The sequence below is a fragment of the Ictidomys tridecemlineatus genome, chromosome 9, assembly GCF_052094955.1.
Source record: "Ictidomys tridecemlineatus isolate mIctTri1 chromosome 9, mIctTri1.hap1, whole genome shotgun sequence".
Lineage (NCBI taxonomy): Eukaryota > Metazoa > Chordata > Mammalia > Rodentia > Sciuridae > Ictidomys > Ictidomys tridecemlineatus.
The window spans coordinates 104,514,456-104,538,139 of NC_135485.1; the positions used below are offsets into that span (position 1 = coordinate 104,514,456).

The following is a 23,684-nucleotide window of genomic DNA, read 5'->3' on the forward strand; positions in this document are numbered from 1 at the left end:
ATAAACAGAGCTAAATCAATGTTGCTGTTGCCTGGCATTTGACAATAGAAACAACTTTCAGTCACTTGCACTTGCCTTGGTTCAATTGGTGAACTTTTCTTCTGGTTCCTGATTTCTTGTCATCTCACTTCCCCGCTCGACCTGCGATGGGTTTCTCTTAGCAGTTTGGATTACTTAAGGGTCAAGATCAGAGGTGATCTTTTTCGGTGGGTGCGAGTTAGCTATGGTAAGAGTGGAGAGCAAGCTTGCGGAACCCAGACTCTGCTCTGCGCTACTCGTTTTTCTATCATAATTTTTGTTGTGTCTCTTCCCGGCCAACCTGATTTACAGGAGAAAACAGATGAGGGCCAGGCTAGCCCTCAACTCCCTTCTAACGTGTTTTCCAGGGCTTTTCTGTACACCGAGAACACCGGGACACACAGCACTAACGGTTGCGAGAAAAGCTCCAAAGCTACATTTCCACATCCTCGAAGAAGCAGAAGGTGAAGGGAGGGCATAAGGGGACATTCAGTGCGCATGCTCCGAGGGAAAGTAGCGCCACAGAGTCCGCCCCCAAACTTCCGGGCCAGAGAGAAGTGGGCGAGGCCAAGTCCGGAAGCTCCCTGTCGAGAGCTTAAACTCAGGAGTTGTTCCTCCTCGAACGAGTGTCTGAGTTCTTAGCTGGTTAACGTGATGGTGTGGGAAGTCTCATCTGTGGTTGCTCTCCCTTCAACTTGACCATGGGGCTAGAAATCCACTTTGGGGAAATCTGACACCAATAAGCGGGTCTGGAGATAGTTCCTTTGCTAGCTTCTGGGTTAGAGTGATTTCTCCCCGGGCCTCCGATTAGTATTTGCCTCCATTTGCTCCCCACACCTTTAGCCAACTTGTTTTCACCTTCCGAGGTCCTGTCCACCCTCCTTATGTATGACCGGGCTCCCCGTTTGCTCAGATTGGCTGAAGGTGGCAGCACTGAGGAGCATGTGGGACCTGGATCCTACCAGGTACTTTCCTTGAAGCGACAGGCAACAGGTAAGATATAGGAAAGGCCAGTTTTCCTGCGTCAAACAACTAACAGCCTGCTCGGCTTCTGTGTGCTTGGGAGTTAAATAAAGTGAAATGATGCCACTTAATAAATGGAAGAAAAAGTAATTAGGGAAAATGCTACATCTAGAAGATTAGTTTCCTGTCTCTGTTGACTATATAATCCAAATCCTGTGTACTCTGTCTCTGTGTCTCTATCTCTCTCAGTCTCTATCTCTCATTTTTTGTAGTCCTGTGTGCCTCACACACTTTCCCTTCAGTTAATCAGATATTTATTTGCAAAGATGTAACTTTTATATTCTTATTTCACAGTATCACTTAAAGATAGTCCAATCAATTTTTTTTTTCAGACAAATTATCTGACCATCCTCTCTTGAAACACATTTCATAAGAGGGTCTTTAACTGCATTCTGTAAAGAAGGTAAATTCTTGAGAGGTGGAGTGGGCTGGATAATTTAAATAGCTACTTGTTTGCAGTTAGTGACTTAGGCCAAACTTTTAACAAATATTTCCAACTTGCTTTCTACTTTTTCTATTCTGATGATTTTCGGGAGCCTAATACCATCCAAATTATAGTTTTTTTCCTTGGTTGACCCACATTTTCCCCTATAAATCCACTACATCTGTATTCTTAAACAGATGTCAGAATCATTTTTTTCTGTTAACATGAGTTGATCAGCTTAGGGTTGGTATAGGTTTCTTTGGGTGCAGTAAAACTTGTCAGCTGTCGATATTTTAAATCTTGAATTTTTTTCTGCTTTTTAGTACCCAATTTCAGTATTTTGGAAGTTTGTTACGCATATATTTTAATGCAGTTGAGCTATTAGAAACATTTACTCCCCAACAACCTACTGGTGACTAATAACTGCCCCAAATGCTCACAGCTATGATACTTTGTGATCCTTATTTTGATACAGTTGACCATTTTCTTTGTAGAAACACTTCTTCCCAGGTATCTTTAACAGCATCATTTCTGTTGCTCCCCCTGCCCTACATTTTTTTTTTTTTTTACTGTGCCAATAATTAACTTACTACCCCTTGGCTTTAAATCTGTGGTTCACTATTTTGCTTGTAATAATGATGCTGGACCCTGTAAACATTTCTCCTTTGCCAGTTGTAGGAGGTTCCACTTAGAAGTCCCTGGAGGAAGGGTATTTTCCTCCTGGTTCCAGTGTGCTTTCTATTTTCTTGCTTCCAAGGTACTCTTATGCGAAGAACACCCAAAAGTGCTCACCCCAACAAGTTTTAGTGGACACTCCAGTGGGCACCTTCCCAGACAAGGTCTTGCTGTGCCCCCAAATGGATTGCTGGTAACTTAGTAGCATTTCTAAGTATGGCTTCCTGTTTATCTACCTTGACCTGCAGCGACTTGCCAAACATCTTCAGCATTCAGTGGAGACCTCTCTGTCATTCCCTTTTATTTTATGGTCACCATTGGCTAGCACAGTCAGTTTAGAAGATGGAGTAACTTCAACCTGGGTGATATCTGAGAATAGTTTCTTTTTTGACTCAGAATTCCCAGTTTTATCATCCACATCTAGGAGAAAAATATAGTCTGTTTTTCTAACAGTTTTCTCCACAACATTATCAAAGTCCTTTGCCTCCAGTGAGGTAATGAAGTCTCACTTTATTTCTTCCTTAATTTCTGGAGTTGGCTCTTATTGCAAGACTGAGGTGAGCCATTATATACTGCTGTAACTGCCCAAGATAAGTTACTACTGTTCACTTTTTTTTCTTTACATTGCTGAGAAGGATTTGTCCTTTGTATTAATAAGTAAGATTAAGTATTTTTTTATCATTTTATTCAAAGTTATAGCTGGTAAGATTCAAATTGAGATTTTTTGATTTCAAGTCATAGACTCTTTTAATTATCCCATACATCTTAATTTTTAGATCATGTCCCAGAATAATTTTTGAAAGAATATACTAAAAGAGGTCAGAATAATTCCCATAAAAAGATATTATTATCAGGCAAATGAAATCACCTGACTGAAGATTGAGTACTGCTTCCATCAATCACTTGGAAATAGCTCTGTCAACCAAACTACAATATTTAGCACTGCTATTATGAAAAATACAGACATATTCCCTGAATTAGGTAGGGAAGGTGGCCACATGGATTACTATTTTACAGAATACCACACTCTTAATTTTAAACATAATCTGAAGTTAAAAAGTGTAACTGACTATAGGCAAAACTACTGGTGACTAGCCTAGAAAATATAAAAATCATGTGAAAGGAGCCAACAGGTCCATAATAAACTAAATGCCTACTACTTGGAGAATCTAAAAGTGTTCAGAGAACTAACCCTGCTTTCAAAGAGTTTAATAGAAACTCTAAGACACTCATAAGGATAAGTTGACATATGAGCTACGCTGTTGGCTAGGTAAATTTAAGTCAAACATCAATCCTTTGTTGCATTGTGTAGCTTCTCTATTGTTTTGGAAAAGTATCTAACACATGGTTAAATAGTGAATCAGGAAATCATTTTTTCCCGCTCTTGTACCAATCCTTCACAGTCTTCTTTAAAGATTTTATTTTTTTCTAAATACCTTTAAAATATTTATATACTGGGCATTCCATCTTTTGCTTGTTGCTTTTCTCATATCTAGAAACTCAGCTGCTTCTAGAAACTCAACTGCTGAATGATTCTGATCATTCAGGTGAAAATATTGAGATTTAGATCTCCAAGATAAACTTTCTTTTGATATTAAGGCCTTTAGCATTGTTAGTTACTTCTTTGGACATATCAATCTGGATGGTCTCTGGCACCTGAAATTCCAAGTGTTTGAACTCATTGTTTTTCCCACCAATAGTGGCCCCTTTAAAAAAGTTCCCTATCCGTTCATCTGTTGTACACCTCAAGCTTTGGAACCATTCCAGCTTCCTCCTCTGCCTAATCATTCCTGTTGATCATTGAGACCTATCCATTCTATTTTCACAGTCTTTCTGAAATTGGTTCCCTCTTTCCATTTAACTGCCTCTTAGTTCAAGTCCTCATTATTTTATTTTGAACTAAACCAATAAAATATTATGTATTTCTTTTATTTCAGTCTCCAGTCCATCTTCTTGTGGCTAGAGTGATCTTTCTATGATATACTTATTTATTTGTTAAAAAGAAAACAACTTTTGAAACACCAAGTTTAAAAATATAAACTCTTTAATATGATAAATAATGTTCTTCATGTTCTTATTCCTAACTTGGTCTCCCACTTAACCTGATATTTCTAGGCATCCACAATTCCTCCTACACTTGAATTACATTTCAGCAGTTCCAACTTTGCAATTTTCATAAGTTCATGCATGCTCACTTTTGTGTTTTTGTACCTGTTAATACATATTCTCAGTATACTCTGTCTTCTTCACCTGGCTAATTCCTATTATTATCATTGTAAACATTTCAATATTCTTTTATTTTTACTTGTGCTCAGTATTTCATATGTACTTTCAGTTTATTGACAGAAGTCTATGTAATTAATTTTGTAATACTTGAATGAGGGTGTTATGAATGGCTTTATTGATTCTTTGTTTCCCACTTATGTATATAGAGTATATTTATTTTTCCATTGACATAATAATATATTGGATACATGAGGTTGTGTGCTTGCTTTTAACATTTTTAAATGAATTTTAGTACTTTCTCATTATTTTTACAACTATTGGGTAGATTCAGTTAGGTGCTCTGCCGTGTTCTGATGACAACTGCCTCAGAACTAGCCTTGAGTTTAGCTTTCTTAGTTTTCATATTTGTTTATCTTATACTATGATAATGAATGTATGAACTTAAAAATACACCTTTGTGAGGTGTAATGATGTTTGTATAGAAATTTGCACAAAATATAAATATAGAGGCTTTTTTGGTGAAAGGTCAATTCAAGAAATGGAACATTGCCAAACTTTCCTTTTTAGTCATAAGGTAAGCACTATTCCACAGATAAGCACTTCAGGTAAGCACTATCTTGATTTTTATAGTATTGCTTCCTTGCTTTTCTTTACGGATTATTAAATCCTTTTATTATTATGAATCATTTTTCTTTTTCCTGATACTTCTTGTTCTAAAATCTGCTTTGTTGAGTTTTAATATAGTCACTCTAGCTTTCATTGAGTGTTGGATGCATGATGCATCTTTCCCATCATTTTATTATTTTATTTTAGTTTTATTTTTGAAGTACTGGTGATTGAACATAGCATACTACAGGGACATAGCCACATCAATGTTTATAGCAGCACAATTCACAATAGCTAAGCTGTGGAATGAACCTATATGCCCTTCAATAGATGAATGGATAAAGAAAATGTGGTGTATATATACACATGGAATATTACTCAGCTTTAAAAGAGACTAAAATGATAGCATTTGCAGGTAAATGGATAGAGATGGAGGATATAATGCTAAGTGAAATTAGCTAATCCCCCAAAACCAAATGCCAAATGTTTTCTCTGATTTAAGGCTGCTGATTCATAATGTGGTGGTGGAGATGCATGGAGCATTAGATGAACTCTAGATAGGGCAAAGGGGAAAATGGGAGGGGGGTTCATGGGGGTAGGAAAGACAGTGGAATGAGATGGACATCATTACCCTATGTACATGTGTGAATGGTGTGACTCTAGTTTGTGTACAACTGGAAATATAAAAAATTGTGCTGTATATGTGTAATATGAATTGTAATGCATTCTGTTGTCATACATAACAAATTAAAATTAAAAATGAAAAAAGCAAACAAAACCTCCTAAAATAAACAAATAATTCTTGATTCATTTGATTCCATACATGTGGGCCTCAAAAAATGTTTAAAATAAGGTATAATCTACTATTAATTGAGATTAGTAAGATTTTATATAACTAATTATCATGATAAATCCTTACTGTAGCACACATTTTTCTTTAGGGTACCAGATTTAGTGTTCAAGTTATGAGTGCTCACTGTTAAATATAGCTGTTCTATTCTTTCCCATCTGTTTCAATGTACATATTGCTTAAGTGATATTAGTTCTCTATATAGTTTATAAATTTTTTATAAATTAGTTTTTCAGTAGACTACACAAATTTGTCTGATTTTATGATTCTTTGTTCCAATGAAGTTTGCATCTTTGGTTTGTAAATCTTTGTTTAAAGTCCAGGAATCAAGAAATATTTACTGAGTACCAACTAGATGCTAAGGCAAGGAGACAATACCAGTGCATGTGTTGAAATTCTGCTGTACATCTACTTGAAATTCTCTTTGTATAGGCTATTTATATATGTTTATGAATATATAAGTTTATATATGCTGTATATATGTTTATATATGCTGTTTTCTATAACTAATATATTCTATTTCAAATAGTAAAGCAATGGTCTTCTGAGGGTAAAAATGTTTTATCAGTTAAATATAAATACCACTTTCATGCCAAACAAATATGATTAGAAGACAAAAGTCTTTTGTATTTTATTTTCTTTAGGCATTTTTTTCTGTTGTTAAGTAAGTCCACTCCTTTAGGTTCTTATTTTAATATATTAATAAAATCTGATATTATAATAATAACTTCTGTGGTAGCCATTAATTCTAAAAATATAGTCTTAATGTTAAGAGTACTAAATGATTACATGCTTTTGTTTTTTTCTCCAAAATCTTTGGAATCCTATTGAATTGGCCAGTGATGCAATTTTTTTTTTTTAAATAGGTGGCTGTGCACCATTTCTTTCTTCAAGTACCAGAGAAAGTACTTTTACTATTGCTTCTGACACTGAAAAAGCTGTTCCAGGTCCAGGGCACTATAATGTTTCCGAAGCTCAGGTACATTTATATTGTTATTGTCTTGATTAATAAAGGCTCATGATTTTTTTCCTCTGGTAGTCTAAAATATCATTGACATATTTTTTCCTTATAATAATCTTATTTTTCTTTTCAATCTATATTTTATAATTAAAATAAAATAAAATAAATGCATTTGATGTTGATTGCCTGATTGGGTAGTATTCATTGTTCCATGTCTTCTATAAGACACAAAACATTATTACATGCTATGTGGTCCATGAGATTAGGTGATTAAGAGTCTTGAGTGGATTATGGTTCCTTGACAATATCCTGGTCAGGCTCTTGAGATTGTACAGATACAAGAGACAGATGAGACAATGGCAATGACTTTAGCTTTGGAGTACGATACAAAAATAAATTTTTGGTCAAGTCACGTAGAAGAGGGATGGCAGTAGAGTGAAGAGGTTAGTTTTAGTGCCATATTCTAAAGCTATAGTCATTGCCATTGTCTCATCTGTCTTCTGTTTTTGTACAGTCTTGAGTCTATGACCAGAATATCTTCAAGGGTCCCCATTCATGTTCATAAGTGGTGGCTATAACTCCAGTATCCTCATAATCATGAATATCAACTTTTACCCTTTTGAAATTTTATTTGAATTAGATGGCTATTAGTTGATAATTTTCTAATTCTGGAGAATGCACATATGTTCCATAATGAGCCATGTAAGATTCCTCCAGAGTGTTCTATGCATTAAACAATGTTTAAAACTAATGTAAGCATAAAATAAAATTTTGCCAATAAGTTACATAAATCTTGCTGGAAATTATCAATACGTTATTTATGAAAATAACTGATCCTAAGTAAACTTGAAAGGTTTGCTTTTTCACTGCAATATGAATGCCAACATTTAAAAAGCTCATTTCAGAAAAATGTTTTCCAATAACCTGGAAAGCATATACTCTATTCCTTCTTCACAACTTTGGAAATTCCTGTCTTTGATTTCTGTTTTTAAACTGCATTTTCTTGTATTGTCTTAGAGTGCTCTAAGTACAGTATATTTTAGTTTGAGTTCAAAGTTAAAACTTGACAACTCATTGTCCTCTTTTACTAGAACTGTGTTTTTAATCAAAGGTTTTAACTTTCTCAGGTTGGGTTTTTTTTTTTGTGTGTGTGTGCTACTAGGGATTGAACTCAGGGCCTTGCACATGCTAGGTAGCACTCGACCTCTGACCTATATCCCCAGTCTCTCCCCTTTTTTTCAGGTTGTTTTTAAAGCTGTTTGTTTATAATATTTAATACTTGTCAAGTAGAAGTTAATTATAAAACACTTCTTTTAATTATTCAATAAATAATTTTCTTTCCAAATTAGTATAATATAAAAGGAGGCCGTAGTCTACAAAACCGAGAGAAACGTTTTAAGAAGTTTATTTCAGACAATCCGGGACCTGCAAGCTATGATCAGTCTTATCCTAGAACGTTAAAGATCCTGAACAGAAAAGGACTAGAAACTAAAGTAAGTTTTCAATCAGTATGTTGCTATTTTATATTATGCTTCTAGTGACATTTCTTTTATTTAAAATGAAATAGAAAAGGTTTAACTGATGTTAAATACACTTAAAATGACATACTATAACCAGGTGCAGTAACTCATGCTTGTAATCCCAGTGGCTTAGGAGGCTGAGACAGGAGGATCCTGAGTTCAAAGAGAGCCTCAGCAAAAGCAAAGCACTAAGAAACTCAGTGAAACCCTGTCTGTAAAATATAAAATACGCTAGGGATGTGGCTCAGTGATTGAGTGCCTCTGAGTTCAATCCCCTGTAACAAAAACAAAAAAAAAGTCATTATAAAAATTAGTAAATTTGCTAATATACATATTATAGTTTATAATTTAATGTTGAATGATGTTTATAAAGTTCAGTTTTTAAGAGTTTTATCATCTGACTTCATTTTTGCTCTTGATAAATCTGTAATTATTTCCAATGTCTTTGTTGAATTAGTAAGATAATATTAAATACCATCTGTTTAACTATATATAGAGTATTTATATAGAAAGTATTTACGTGTATATAGAGGAGACTGTGTTCAAAGTACTGTTAATAATACAGAGAAATTAAGAACATCATTTCTGAATTAAAAAAGCTTCATGTTTAGATGGGTAGATTCTAATTCAAGGCTAAATGAATGATCATGTCGGTAAATGTCACAGGAATTTAGAGAAGGGAGGGAATAGGAAAAGAATTGACTGACTTTAAAGAATGATTCACTAAGGGACATAAGACCTGCCGAAATTGAACCAGGGTGATGTAGAAAATTTAAAAAGATGAATTTTCAGTAATTAAATTGAAGATGCCAACAAAAGCCTTCCAACAAAGAAAAGCCCAGGATCAGATGGATTCTCAGCCAAGTTCTACCAGACCTATAGAGAAGAACTAACACCACTGATACCATTCTTCTTCAAATTATTCCATGAAATAGAAAAGGAGGGAACCATTGCAAACTCATTCTGTGAAGCTAGTATTACCCTGGTACCAACACCAGACAAAGATACATCAAGCAAAGAAAACTTCAGACCAATATCCTTGATAAACATAGATACAAAAATTCTTAATAAAATATTAGCAAACCATACACCAAAACACATTAAAAAGATAGTGCACCATGATCAAGTGGGTTTTATCACAGGAATGCAAGTTTGGTTCAACATATGGAAATCAATAAATGTAATTCACCACATAAATAGATTTGAAGACAAAAATTACATGATTTATCCCAATAGATGCAGAAAAAGCATTTGACAAAATATAGCATCTATTCATGTTTAAAACACAAGAAAAACTAGGGATGGTAAGAACATACCTCAATATTGTAAAAGTTACATATGACAAACCAAAGGCCAACATAATTTAAAAGGAAAAAAAGTTGAAAGCATTCCGTCTAAAAACTGGAATAAGTTAGGGATACCCACTTTCACCACTTCTATTCAAGGTAGTCCTTGAAACTCTAGCCAAAGCAATTAAAATGAAAAAAATTAAACGGATACAAATAGGAAAAGAAGAGCTCAAACTATCTATTTGCTAATGACATGATCCTATATTTAGAAGACCAAAAACAACAACAACAACAAACTTCATTATAAAATTTCTAGAACTCATAAATGAATTCAGCAAATTAGGATACAAAATTAACACCCATAAATCATTACATTCCTATATTCCAATGATGAATCAGCTGAAAGAGAAATTAGGAAAACTATTCCATTCACAATAGCCTCAACAAAACAAAACAAAACTTGGGAATCTGGAAATTGATTTAACAAATGAGGTAAAAGACCACTACAATGAAAACTACAGGCCACAAAGAAACAAATTGAAGAAGACCTTAGAAGAAGGAACGATCTTCCATGTTCTTGGATAGGCTGAGTTAATATTGTCAAAATGGCCATACTAACAAAAGTGTTATACAGATTTAATGCAATTCCTATTAAAATTCCAGTGACATTCTTTACAGAAATAGAAAAAGCAGTCATAAAATTTATTTGGAAAAAATAAGAGGCCCAGAATAGGCAAAAAATGAAGCAGGAGGCCTCACAATACTAGACCTTAAATTATGCTACAGAGCTATAGTATTTGCACCAAAACAGGCATGAAGACCAATGCAATAGAACAGCCACAAAAATACAGTTATCTCATACTAGACAAAAGTGCCAAAAACATACACTGGATAAAAGATAACCTCTTCAATAAATGGTGCTGAGAAAACTGAGATTCCATATGGAGTAGAATGAAATTTAATCCCTATTTCTCACCCTGCACAAAACTCAAAGTGGATCAAAGACTTTGGTATTAGATCAGAAACCCTGCACCTACAGATTATATAGATCCAACACTCCAATATGTTGGCTTAGGAACTGACTTCCTTAATTGGATTCCTAAAGCATGAGAAGTAAAATAAAAAAATCAGTAATTGGAATGGCATCAAACTAAAAAGCTTCTTTCTAGCAAAGGATACAAGAGCAGGAAGAGAGAGCCTACAGAATGGGGGAAAATCTTTGCTACTTGTACCACAGATAGAGCATTAATATCCAGGATATATAAAGAACTCAAAAAACTTAACACCAAAAATAAATAAAACAATAAATGAGCAAAGGAACTAAAAAGACACTTCTAAAAAGAAGAAATATGAATGGTCAACAAATATATAAAAAGTTAAATATCTCTAGCAATTAGAGAAATGTAAATTAAAACTACACTGAGATTTCATCTCACTCCAACCAGAATGGCAATTATCAAGAATACAAGTTATAATATATGTTAGTGAGGATGTAGGGAAAATTGTTGGTGGGGCTGCAAATTGGTGCAACTCTGGAAAACAAAATGGAGATTTTTCAAACCCCCCCCCAAACAAAAAACTAGGAATGAAACCATCATTTGACCCAGTTATCCCATTACTTGGTGTATATCCAAAGGAGTTAAAATGTGCATACTACAGTGACAGAGCCACATCAGTGTTTATAGCAGCACAGTTCACAATAGGTAAGATATGGAACCAACCTAGATGCCCATCAACAGATGAATGGATAAAGAAATTGTGGTATATATACACATTGAATATTACTATTTCATAAAGAAGAATGAGCTCGTGCAGTGGTGCACACTTTTAATCCCAGTGGCTTAGGACACTGAGCAGGAGGATTGCGAGTTTAAAGTCAGCCTCAGCAACTTAGTCCCTAAGCAACTTACCAAGACTCTCTATAAATAAAATGTAAAAATGGTTGGGAATGTGGCTCAGTGGTTAAGTGTACCTGAGTTCAATCCCTGGTGTTAAAATAAATAAATAAATAAAAGAAGGAAATTTTATGACATTTTCTGGTAAATGGAAGGATTTGGAAACTACTGTGCTAAGTGAAATAAGCTAATCCAAAACAAACAAAAAACAAACAAATAAATAGCTAGCAAATATTTTCTCTGATAGTGCAACTAAACCAAAGGAGAAGAATAGAAGTTCATAATATTAGACCAAGGGGAATGAATGGAAGAGAGGGGGGATAGGAATAAAAAATTCAATGAAAAGAATCTGATATAATTTTTTATGTACATATATGAATATACCACAATCAATCTTACCATTGTGTGCATCCACAGGAATAGGGCCCTAATTAGAATAAGATATATGCATGCATTTATAATTTTATCAAAATGGATTCTACTGTCATGTATAACTAAAAAGAACCAGTAAAAGGAAAAAGAAAAAAGCATGATTCACTAAGTAGTTAAAAACATTAAGATTGATAAATCCACATGAATAAAGATATTGAGGTGTTTAGTAGCATGATATGTTCAGAGCAGTACAGAGTTCTTTGGAATATTTGTAGTACAGGATTTAAGGGAAAGCAGCAGGAGGATGAGATGAGGAAGGAGATAAGGGCTGTATTTTGGAAAGCCTTGACATGCCAAAAACACCATTTGAAAGTACAACTTGGTAATTAATCTCAAAATATCATTAAAATTACTTTTTTGTTTCTATTTCCATGCAACATTATATTGTAGACATTTTTCTGCTATGTAGCCTTCATAATTAGTGTATTTATACAAGACAACAGTAATATGGAGATAAATCAGGAGTTTCAAGGAATGAAGTCAGGAAATATTATTGAAAAATAAAAAGTTTGTTTTTCTATGACAGGTACTATAATAGTGTTTGTGTGGCATTTTTTTCTTTTTGAATTAATAATTTTTGCTTTACTAAGTAAGTTGCAAATGAGAGAGAATCCTCTTATGATAGCTTCAATAATAATAGTATATATTCTCATTGTTTATACATGGAGACTTGAATTTACTCCTCTAAGTTACTTTTACTAAGCAAACATTTTTGGCTTTATTTATTTATTAGGTCAATATTTAATAGTTGCCTTTTAAGAAATTTAATATTTTTTTTATTCCCTTTGTGCTTGCCTTTGAATGAAAAATCATAAAATGTTTTCCTTAAAGAAAATTTCAAGAGCACCTACAATTAACAGAAGTGTTGATGTTCCTTCAATTCCTTCTTGTGGAAAGTCATATGGTTATAATATTAATGAAGATGGAAGTATTATAAAACGCTTTCCACCTGCTAGTGACCCCACACTTGGGCCAGCGTACTACAAACCTCAATTTGTAAGTATAATACATTTCAGAATGAAAGTTTGGAAATTAGTTTATAATTGTATATGTTTCAATTCATGTAACACTAACTGCAGTAGAAATAGACTTCAAATTTCAGTGGCTTCATACAGTTGAATTTCTTTTTCTCATGCATATGGGAATCTATATTCAGCTAGCAGAAGTGTATGAAGGATTGTGAGTGAGAGGTTTCTGTAAGCAAGGCTAAAGCTCAGTCACAAGGCTGTATTTTACTAACAAAGAGACTAACATACACTGTGGCAGAGTGCTTGCCTAGTATGTGTAAGGCACTGGGTTCGATCCTCAGCACCAGATAAAAATATATATATAAGTTTGGGGTATGATATCCTTCAAATTGTTAAGAGTTTTTTCTTAAAATATTTCTATTATAATTTATGTAATATATGAAAGACAGATGATGCAACAAAAATGGCATCAATGGGTACACGTGGCAGAGAATACAGAATTTAGAGAAGGAGTACAGGCGAAACATTAAAACAAGCAAGAAACTCTGAGGAAGGATAGATTTCTGTTTTTCATAGAGGACACATTATATTATAAAACGTCTGTTTTTAAAAAAATTATGAAACACTGAGAATTAAAATATGGCTTATATACTGTAAGTGAAACTGTTATTGAGGAGGCCAGGACGTTGGACTTATTAAACCAAGTCTTTAAATCAGCTATTTAAAATATGTTCAAAGAACTAAAAGAAACTATGTCTAAAGAACTAAATGAAAGTGTAATGTAAAAACAGTATATACCAAATAGTATCATTAAAGAAGAGATTGACATTATAGAGAAAGAAAACAAGTAGAAATTTTAGAATTGAAAAGATCATAATGGAAATGAAAAATTTGATACAGGAATCCAACAGCAGATTTGAACTAGTAGAGGAAATAATCAACTTGAAGACAAGTAAGTTGATATTATGCAATTTGATGAACAGAAAGAAAATAGGATGAAGAAGAATATACATAGTTTTAGAGACCTGTGGTTGACATCGAACATATTAACATAGGTATAATGGGAATTCTAAGGAGAGGAGAAAGAGAGGAAAGGGAATAAAGAATATTAAAAAAATAATGCTTGAAAGCATTTCCAATATGATGAAAAATATTGATCTACCCATACAAGAAACTCAACAAACTCCTACTAGGATAAATACAAAGAGATGTGATTAGTGATTAACATTGGGAGCTACCGATGGCTGTAGTGTGTTATCTTTTTGTGACTGTGAATAAAATACTTGACAAAGAACAACTTAGAGGTGAAAAATTTTATTTTGAGTTCTCTGTTTCAGAGGTTCAATCCATGGTCAGCCATCTCCATTACGCTGGGCTTGAGGTGGTGCAGAACATCCTGGCACAAGGGAAATGCTGGAGGAAAACTACTCACCCCATGGTAGCCAGCAAGCAGAGAAAAGGAGGAGCTGGGGATAAGAAATAATCCTCAAGGGATTATTGACCCTCATTGACCCACCTCCTTCAGGCAGGCCCCCCCTGCATGCAGTTACCACACAGTAAAGTAGTCCTTTCAAGTGTTTAACCAACCAAATGGCGTAATCCACTGATTAGGTTATAGCTCTCATAATCTAATCATTTCGTGTTGAACATTCTTGCATTAACACAGGAGCTTTTGGGGATACCTCATATCCAGACTACAATATGTGGGATGATATAATCAAAGTGAGGGAAAATACTGTCAATCATGAATTTTATTCTATTTTATGAAAATTAATGAAAACTAAGACATTCCCAAATAAGTGGAAATGGAAAGAATTTTTTATTTACAAGAAATACTAAAAAGTTTAGGCTGAAATGAAAAGTTATTAGCTAGTAACTCAAATTCACACAAAGAATTAAAGAATGGTAAGATAAATACATAAGAATATTATTTAACTTTTGTAATGCTTTGATTCCTATTATATAAAAAATTAGAAATGATATATTTTTTTGTTCAAATATAGGTGAGTATTTTAAGACCTAGTGAACTTTCTACACTATGAAACTTTTGAAGAAACCGGTTACTTCTGGTAAAATAGAGTAAAGGATCTTATAAATTGTATAATAATTTTTTTCTTCCCCCTGAGAGTTCCTACTCCTTTCTGGTAATGAGACTTTAGTCTCAAGAATAAATCACATTTCTATGCCAGACCTATTCTTTCAGGCCTTGACAAGCCTATCACCTGTTAATAATAACTAATTATTAGTTCTCATCAATAGACAGTGGCAAGTATCTTAGATGTTTGATTAAGATATGCCTAAGAGAACAACAGAGATCATTTTTGTAAAAATTACAGTGAACTCGATAAAAGTGCAGTGGTCCTGATATCAGGATATTTTCTACAAGGTGAAAGACAAGTTATGAGCAGCAGTGTAATGGAGCCAGGCTGCCTGTGTTTGTTTCTTGAGTTCATTACTTAATAGTTAATGACTCATTGTCAAATTATTTAGCCTCTTTTTGCTTAATTGCCTTATTAGAAATATTCTTTGGAAAACTGTAGTCTGATACACTCAAATTAGTATTTAGTTTTCACAATAGCCACAAATATTTGGCTTTAACTTAAGTAATTCCCTGATTCCTCTTAACTTAAATATCAAAATATAGTTCTTGTTCTAAAATTATATTTTCTATATAAATGATTTCTTTGATTTGGAATAATGTATCATTAATTAGAAGCCTAAATAATGCCTCCAAGCTTCTTTATATGTATAAAACCTTTTCCCCATATGACTAAGCATTACTTTGATATATTAACTTGATTTCTTTCTGGACGAATTATCAGAAAGAAGGAGAAAATTTATTACATAACATTAATATTAATAGGGCCAATTTATTAAATAACCTGTTTTAGTAATTTTGCATCAATCTAGCTTATACTTCCTAGAATAAAAATCCAAATTTAATTTAAAAAACACATAAAACATAGATTAACATACGAATTAAACGCAGTTTTTAATATTCATGAAGATTCAGTAAAGTTTAATTGGAATTGAACTTTGATGTTTTGTGAAATCCCCATCTTGAACTTGAGAGAGAAATAAGAGGGTGGGTGGCAAAGCTTAGTGGCTAACAGCTTTATTTTCTTCTGTTTCTCCTGCAGAATAACAGTTTTTCACAGACTACTGCATAAGTAATACTTTAGTAATGTTAAATCAAATCTTATTTACATTTCTGATAATTATGTGGAGCCCTTTATGTATATTTTGAGATAACACTATATGTGGGCTCAGTTTCCAGATATAAATTATTAGTAGAAAATAAAGAAAATAATCTAAAAGATGAGTATTTATTGTGGTTCTTCTCTAACTGGTGAGTCACATCTACTGAAGGAATCTGATAAATCTTAAATATAGAATCAAGTGTTTTATAAAAACTTTAGCAAAATTTAATTTGTAAAGATACATTGTTTTATATAATATTTTAAGTGATAAAATTTAGTTTTTATCGTTTTTCAGAAATACCCAGGAAACTGTTAGATATAAATTTTTTCAGGGGTGGATTTCACAAGCAAGGTTGGCAGTTAGAATTATGATACTGACATTTAGTAATGATAGCATGCTGTGAGCTACCTGTGCACGGCCTAACTGAAAAGCAGTCCATTAGTGTTTAAATTGATGCTCTTTGGGACTTCCAATTTTTCACAAATCCTACTTTCATATTTAATTATGAAAGGATTGGGGGTAAAAGTTACAAAGTCCCTTCTTCATTCATTTAATTGTCAACGAGAGTGACAGTTAGTAATTCTTCTTCAAATTTTATTATAGTGTTCATTTAAAATAATGCAGCTCCAAGCTGAGTTTGCTTCAATTAAGTCATATTTTATTTGCTAATGACTTTCCAAGTTGACAATGACCTTGAAGTGAGCACCGTCAACACTTTTTGACGTAATAGAGGGTGTGATTGAGAATTGAGTGTATCAATTTGTTCTGCAGTTTTGTCTATATTTTTTAAGAGGTTTTAAAATTAAATATCATTTACTTGAGTACTGTAGAGGTTAGTGAGTTAAGTAGTCATCAGCTCACATGGTTTAAATGCAATTAATTTTATTGTATACAAAGAAAGGATTTTGCTAAAGTCTTGAGTTTTTATGTGTGTATTTATGCACATATACATATATGCGTACATATGTGATCTTTCCTTTGACTCTATTACTTTTATAATTGTTCAATTGCCGAACCATAAAATCTCAATAATGTAAATTCAACTGAAAAAATCTTCTCTGACACAATTCTCCTCAAGGTCCTGAATTGCTGTGTTAAAATAGTTACTATAAAAGCTTACCATGGGCCTGGGGGTATAGTTCAGTGTTAGAGTACTTGCTTAGCATGAAGAAAGCCTTTTATTTGATCCTTAGCACTGGGGGAAAATAAGCTTAACTTAATGTTTTAGGCTAAAAAAAAAAAAAAAAGAAAAGGTGACTTAACACAATGCTCTTTTAAAATACTGACTTTTTTGACAAATCTGTAGACTACAGTAAATTTATTAGGTATGTAGAATAATTAATGAAATTCTGCTTTATTTCTAAGTAAAAATAAAGTACAATATAAATGGCAAATATTTTCTTTCTATCATCAAAACATCCTGTGTAGTTTTAGCAAAAAGAAAGGGTTGTGTGGTGAGGTACTGTGTCTTCAAGTTCTATTGAATGTAATAGTCTGAACGCAGCACTGACCTTTTAGCAACAAGCTGCTTTTCAGCTGCTCCAATGGATGCCCTGGTTTGTGTTAGTATATGTCTACTAGTATCTGCTTCTGTGCTGAATATGTCAGGCTCTGCCACTTTTGTGTGCCATTCAGCTATGTGTTACAGCATTTGCGTCTGCAACCCCAGACCCTTTGGATGTTCATCTATCTTATTTCATTCATCATGGTTATTATTAGGATTCCCAAAACTGTGGTGTGTGTGTGTGTGTGTGTGTGTGTGTGTGTGTGTGTGTGTGTGTATAAATGTCTTACAGAGTTTGGTGGGATAGTTCTTTGAATTATTCAAGTTTTTATTCATAGCCATAGTCTTTCAAGGATCTGACAGGGAAGGGGTTAAGCTTCAGAATCATGTACTAGAATCCCTACTTACAATAACAACAACAACAACAACAATATCTTACTTTGATATAGTGATTTATAGGACTAAATCATCCATCACTCATGGTGTTAAAACTAAATATCCTTAGTAAGGAGGGGAAAATACCTCTCTGTTCTTTATGTTATAATGCAGTAGAAGAAATCTGTAGGTAATAATCTAAGCACACTGATAGCATGTACAATGCTGGAAATATTTCTAAAAGAAATAAGGATTCATCCTTTTTATTTATATAACACATCTTTCATGCTTCATTGGATTACAAGGAATGAAGAAAATAATAACAACAAATATTAATGTTTGTTTATTGGTCAAGCATCAGGTTTTTTTTTTTTTTTTTGTATCTACTTACCAATGTAGGGGACCTCAAGCCTTCCACACAGTTCCCTTTCCCAAGTATTTCTAGAAGTCCTCAGGGGCTGTCCCAGCCATGCTCTTGAATAAGTTTGTTTGCACTGAGTACAGCAGTAGCTCCACCAGGCTTTTCAGTCTCTTGATAGATGGTGCTCTCTGCTGGGCATTTCCATCAGTGTTCTCTAGCACAGCTAAAACTGCAGGATGAGCTGGGGTGAAGTGAGGAGGATAATACCCTTCTTTCCTTATACTCTAATAGAAGAGTTTAAAAGTAGCAATGCTTTTAATGAAACATTCTTTTAGATTTTTCTTCATAGCATAATTGCATACTCAAGAATACAGGCATAAATCCAGTCTGTGTTAGGAGGTAAATTCAGTCAACAGAAAATTCTTAGTGTTTGGTGTTGCCACTCTTTTGACACAAATATTTTATCACTGGGTGAAAAGTCATTATGATTAACAGTGGATTAGTTTTCACATTCACCTTCTGATTGGTTTGCTCTTAGTTCCAAAACATCCCAATATATGTCTGAATCCTACCTGGACATGGCTGGTGACTCTGTGTTCCTTTACCTTTAGCTCTAACATCCAGCTGTGCCAGCTTCTGTTTGTATTTTGTTGTTGAATCCCATAGCATTTTAGAGTGGTGTCTTTCTAACTAGAGATTGCTGCCTACTCACAGTCTAGGAGTCTATCATTTTCTCCAGTTTCTGTCTTTCTGGGGATGTTAATAAGAGTTCCACTGAGGTTCCTTTCACATGTAGTAGATTCCTTTTCTGGTTCCAGTCTCTATTCTTCTGCATCTTATAGAAATTCCTTTAAGTGTCTCTCATGTGAATGATATTTTCTATTTTTTAATTGATTTTATTTTTTTAAATACACATCAGCAGAATGTAATACAATTTTTATTACATATGTAGAGCACAACTTTTCATATCTTTGTATAAAGTATGTTCATGCCAATTCATGTATTTATACATGTACTTGGTTTTTTTTGCATTACAATTCTTATTACACATATATACCACAATTTTTCATATCTCTGTTTGTATATAAAGTAGGTTGACACCCAATTATTGTCTTCATACATGTACTTTGGATAATGATGTCCATCACATTCCACCATCCTTGCTAATCCCCTGCCTTCTTCCTTTCCCTTCCTCCCCTCTTCCCTATCTAGAATTCATCTCTTCCTCCCATGTTCCCCCTTCCTACCCCACTATGAGTCAGCTTCCTTATATCAGAGAAAACATTCGGCATTTTTTTTTTGGATTGGCAAACTTCACTTAGCATTATCTTCTCCAGTGATATCCATTAAACCGCAAATGACATGATTTTATTCTTTTTCATTGTATATATATGCCACATTTTTTTTTATCCATTCATCCACTGAAGGGCATTTAGGTTGGCTCCACAGTTTAGCTATTGTGAATTTTGCTGCTATAAGCATTGATGTGGCTGTGTCCCTGTAGTATGTTGTTTTTAAGCCCTTTGGGAGATGATAGTTCGAGGAGATGGATAGCTGGGTCAAATGGTGGTTTTATTCCCCGATTTCCAAGGAATCTCCATACTGCTTCCATATTGGCTGCGCCAATTTGCAGTCCCACCAGCAATGTATGAGTGTATCTTTTTTCCCACATCCTCACCAACACTTATTGTTGTTTGTCTTCATAATAGCTGCCATTCTGAACAAATATATGAAAAAAATGTTCATCATCTCTATCAATAAGAGAAATGCAAATCAATACTACTCTATGATATTTTCTATTTTTAAGCCTGATAATTTGTGCTTATTTTATGTACTTTTGAAATTTTGGGTTGAGGTGAAGGGGTATGAGTTTGAACTGAATTTATGCTTTTTATCACTAATATTTGCCATTTACTTCATTAATATTATTTATAATGATAGAAGTTGATTTTATTGCATTAAAAAAATCAACCAGAATACTTGACACTATACATTATGTTAATTTTATTCAATATATACTATTTTACTAATCGAAGCTTGTTTTAATGCTGTATTTTTATAAACATAGTTTTTCAAATGCATTGAAAAAAATAAACTAGAGTTTCTTCTACTATTAGTTAAAAATGAGTTGTTTTTTTAAAAGAAATTTTATGATTGCTTTATGAAGTAAGTATTAGTTCAAGAGAAAATTCCTTCAAGAGATGCTACTATTATTGCATTGTGCTTCATTATTTTAGTTTCTGTAGAAACCAGGTACTTTAATTTTTATGGTTCATGCGTAATTTTGGCACTTATAGTGGAAGTAAAGGAAAAATAATGGTTGATTTCTCATGTTACAAATTATTTGGTATTAAAAAGACTGATTCTGTCCTCAAACATTAGTATAAAATAAACTAGTTATTATTTTAATTTATCATTTACTATTTGTTACTCTTTGAAAAGTTTACATGAACATATTTAAAAATACCAGGGAGTTAGAAATTGTCTAATATCTGATGGTAATGTTTGCATTTTCTCTGTTTAATTAATTTTCAATAGGCTTTTTCTTTCTCTAAATAATACAATTCTTTCCCTTCCTTTTGTTAAAGATGGGAAGCTAATTTCATTGACCTCTGTTATTTAGAGTATTGACTCTACCGCCAAGAGCACAGCTATTCAAATTGGTTGAGGATATGTTTGAGGCATTTCTCTGAGAATTCTGGCTGATTCAGGAATGGGATGGGGTACCTTAGTGACAACTTAGCTTGGGATCTGTGAAAGAACATAGCATTTACCAATGGAACCCTTTTGACCAAGGCTACCCTAGCTTTAGATTTAGACTTAAGTAAAATTTGAACCTTGTTTCAGAACATATTTAAACTATGTCTCATCTTTACTTTTGTTTTTTTAGGGTGTTTCCAATGCAACTTTGAAATACAAAGGCATACATTTTGGCAACTCTACAGGAAGACTAGAGTTCCCTAAAGTGTCTGGTCCTGGCCCTGGAGAGTATGATATAATCCAGTAAGTATATGTGTAAAAAAAGTGTGTCTTTAATGTAGTTCTTGAGTATAAATTGATCTAATTTAGACTAGGCTATTTGGTTAATAAAGGTAAATTAATATGAAGAACTCAAAGAAATGTTATATTTTGGAATAACCTATCTAAAACTATTGTTTTTTTAATGAGTCAGATCCTGTGCCACTTATTTTATGTGTATTACCTCATTTAATCTTAACAAGTCTCTGTCGTTACTATTGTTATATGTATATTTTGTCAGTGAAAAATCCAGGGATCAGAGAGGATAAAGAACATATTCAAGATCATGTGGCCATTTACATGACAGAGCTGGACTTAAGTGAGGCAGTTTGATTACACAGCTCATGTCATATCTAAGTACTAACATATACTGTGCTTAATTTTAAATTAGATGAAAAGTCAGATGATGACTCAGGGATTCCTCATGTTATCCCTGGCTCTGATCTTCATTCTTTTGACTATAAGATGGTTTTAAAAAGCATTTTCATTCACTGTGAATCAGATCTATAACATTAAGTTCAGGGTTTACAAAGATTAATTAGTAAATTTCTGGTAAAATAACTTTATCTTTGGTTTATACTACCATGGAACGCAAAATGATCAACCATCATGTTGTTCTCATATTCTGTTATTTCTTCCTGTGATTAATTTTTAAAATGGATTCTAACTTGATTTTTGCTTACTTCTTTCTCTGAGAGTTGGAGTTTTCTCCTTAAAAGACCCATAATGATTATCTATTCAATTACTTTGCTTGAAACAGTCAGACATCTCTGTGTCCCAACCATGGACATAGCTATTTCTTTAGACTCCCCTGCTATAGTTCATTCATTGAACAAACATAGTTTGAATATTTATTGTGCATCATACTGAACCTAATAATTAAGAATAAAAGGAATAAAACAATGCCTTTGTTTTTGGGAATTTATATTCTAGCCCATTGTCCTTTTCAGTTTTTTACTTTCCTAACATGAATGGTACATCTGTATTTTTATTTATTTATTTTTTAGTAATAACACTGGAAACTGCTTCACTCTTTTTGCTAAGGATTGCTTTAGCTTTTCTGGGTCTCTTATTTTTCTAGATGAATTTCATGATTTCTTTTTCTATTTCTATGAAGAATGCCATTGGTATTTTGATTGGAATTGCATTAAATCTGTATAATGCTTTTGGAAGTATGGTCACTTTGATAATATTAATTCTGCCTATCCAAGAGCAACATAGATCTTTCCATCTTCTAAGGTCTTCTTTGACTTCTTTCTTTAGATTTCTGTAATTTTCATTATATAGATATTTCACCTCTTTTGTTAAGTTGATTCCCAAGTATTTTTTTGAGGCTATTTTTAAATGGGGTAGTTTTCCTTTCTGAGGGTTTATCACTGATATACCGGAATGCCTTTGATTTATGGGTGTTGATCTTATATCCTGCTACTTTGCTGAATTCATTTACTAGTTCTAGAAGTTTTATGGTGAAACTTTTAGGTTTTCTAGGTATAGAATCATATTATCAGCAAATAGTACCAATTTGATTTCTTCTTTTTCTATGTGTATGCCTTTTTATTTCTTTCATCTAATTGCTCTGGCCAGTGTTTTTTTTAAGAACTATGTTAAATAGAAGTGGTGAAAGAGGGCATCCCTGTCCTGTTCCAGTTTTTATAGGGAATACCTTCAGTTTTTCTCCATTTAGAATGATGTTGGCCTGGGGCTTAGCAAAAATAGCCTTTATGATGTTGAGATATGTTCCTGTTATCCCTAGTTTTTCTAGTGCTTTGAACATAAAGGGGTACTGTATTTTGTCAAATGCTTTTTTTTGCATCTATTGAGATGATCATATGATTCTTATCTTTAAGTTTATTGATGCTACAGAGCAAGAGTAACAAAAACAGCATGATATTGGCACCAAAACAAACTGGTAAACCAATGGTACAGAATAGAGGACACAGAGAATAACCCACAAAATTACAATTATCTTATATTAGACAAAGGAGCCAAAAACATGCATTGGAGAAAAGATAGCCTCTTCAACAAATGGTGCTGGGAAAACTGGAAATCCATATGCAACAAAATGAAATAAAACCCCTATCTCTCACCATGCACAAAACTCAATTCAAAATGGATCAAGGACTTAGGAATAAAACTAGAGACCCTGTGTCTAATAGAAGAAAAAGTAGACCCTAATCTCCATCATGTGGGATCAGGCCCCATCTTCCTTAATAAGACTCCTTTGATGCAAGAATTAAAATAAATAATTAATAAGTGGGATGGACTCAAACTAAAAAGTTTCTTCTCAGCAAAAGAAACAATATGTGAGGTGAATAGAAAGCCTACATCTTGGGAGCAA

The 23,684-nt window shown here is 33.3% G+C and overlaps 1 protein-coding gene across 1 annotated transcript in view; it reads left to right on the forward strand.

The window, feature by feature from the left end:
• Positions 1-650: 650 nt before the first annotated feature.
• Stpg2 (sperm tail PG-rich repeat containing 2) overlaps positions 651-23,684 on the forward strand; it is a 501,428-nt gene continuing 478,394 nt past the window's right edge. Inside the window, exons 1-4 of the mRNA XM_078020746.1 lie at positions 651-1,011; positions 6,689-6,801; positions 12,751-12,915; positions 21,219-21,331. Of these exons, the coding sequence (XP_077876872.1) occupies positions 903-1,011; positions 6,689-6,801; positions 12,751-12,915; positions 21,219-21,331 (500 nt within the window). The 5' untranslated portion in view covers positions 651-902. The remainder of the gene's footprint in view (positions 1,012-6,688; positions 6,802-12,750; positions 12,916-21,218; positions 21,332-23,684) is intronic.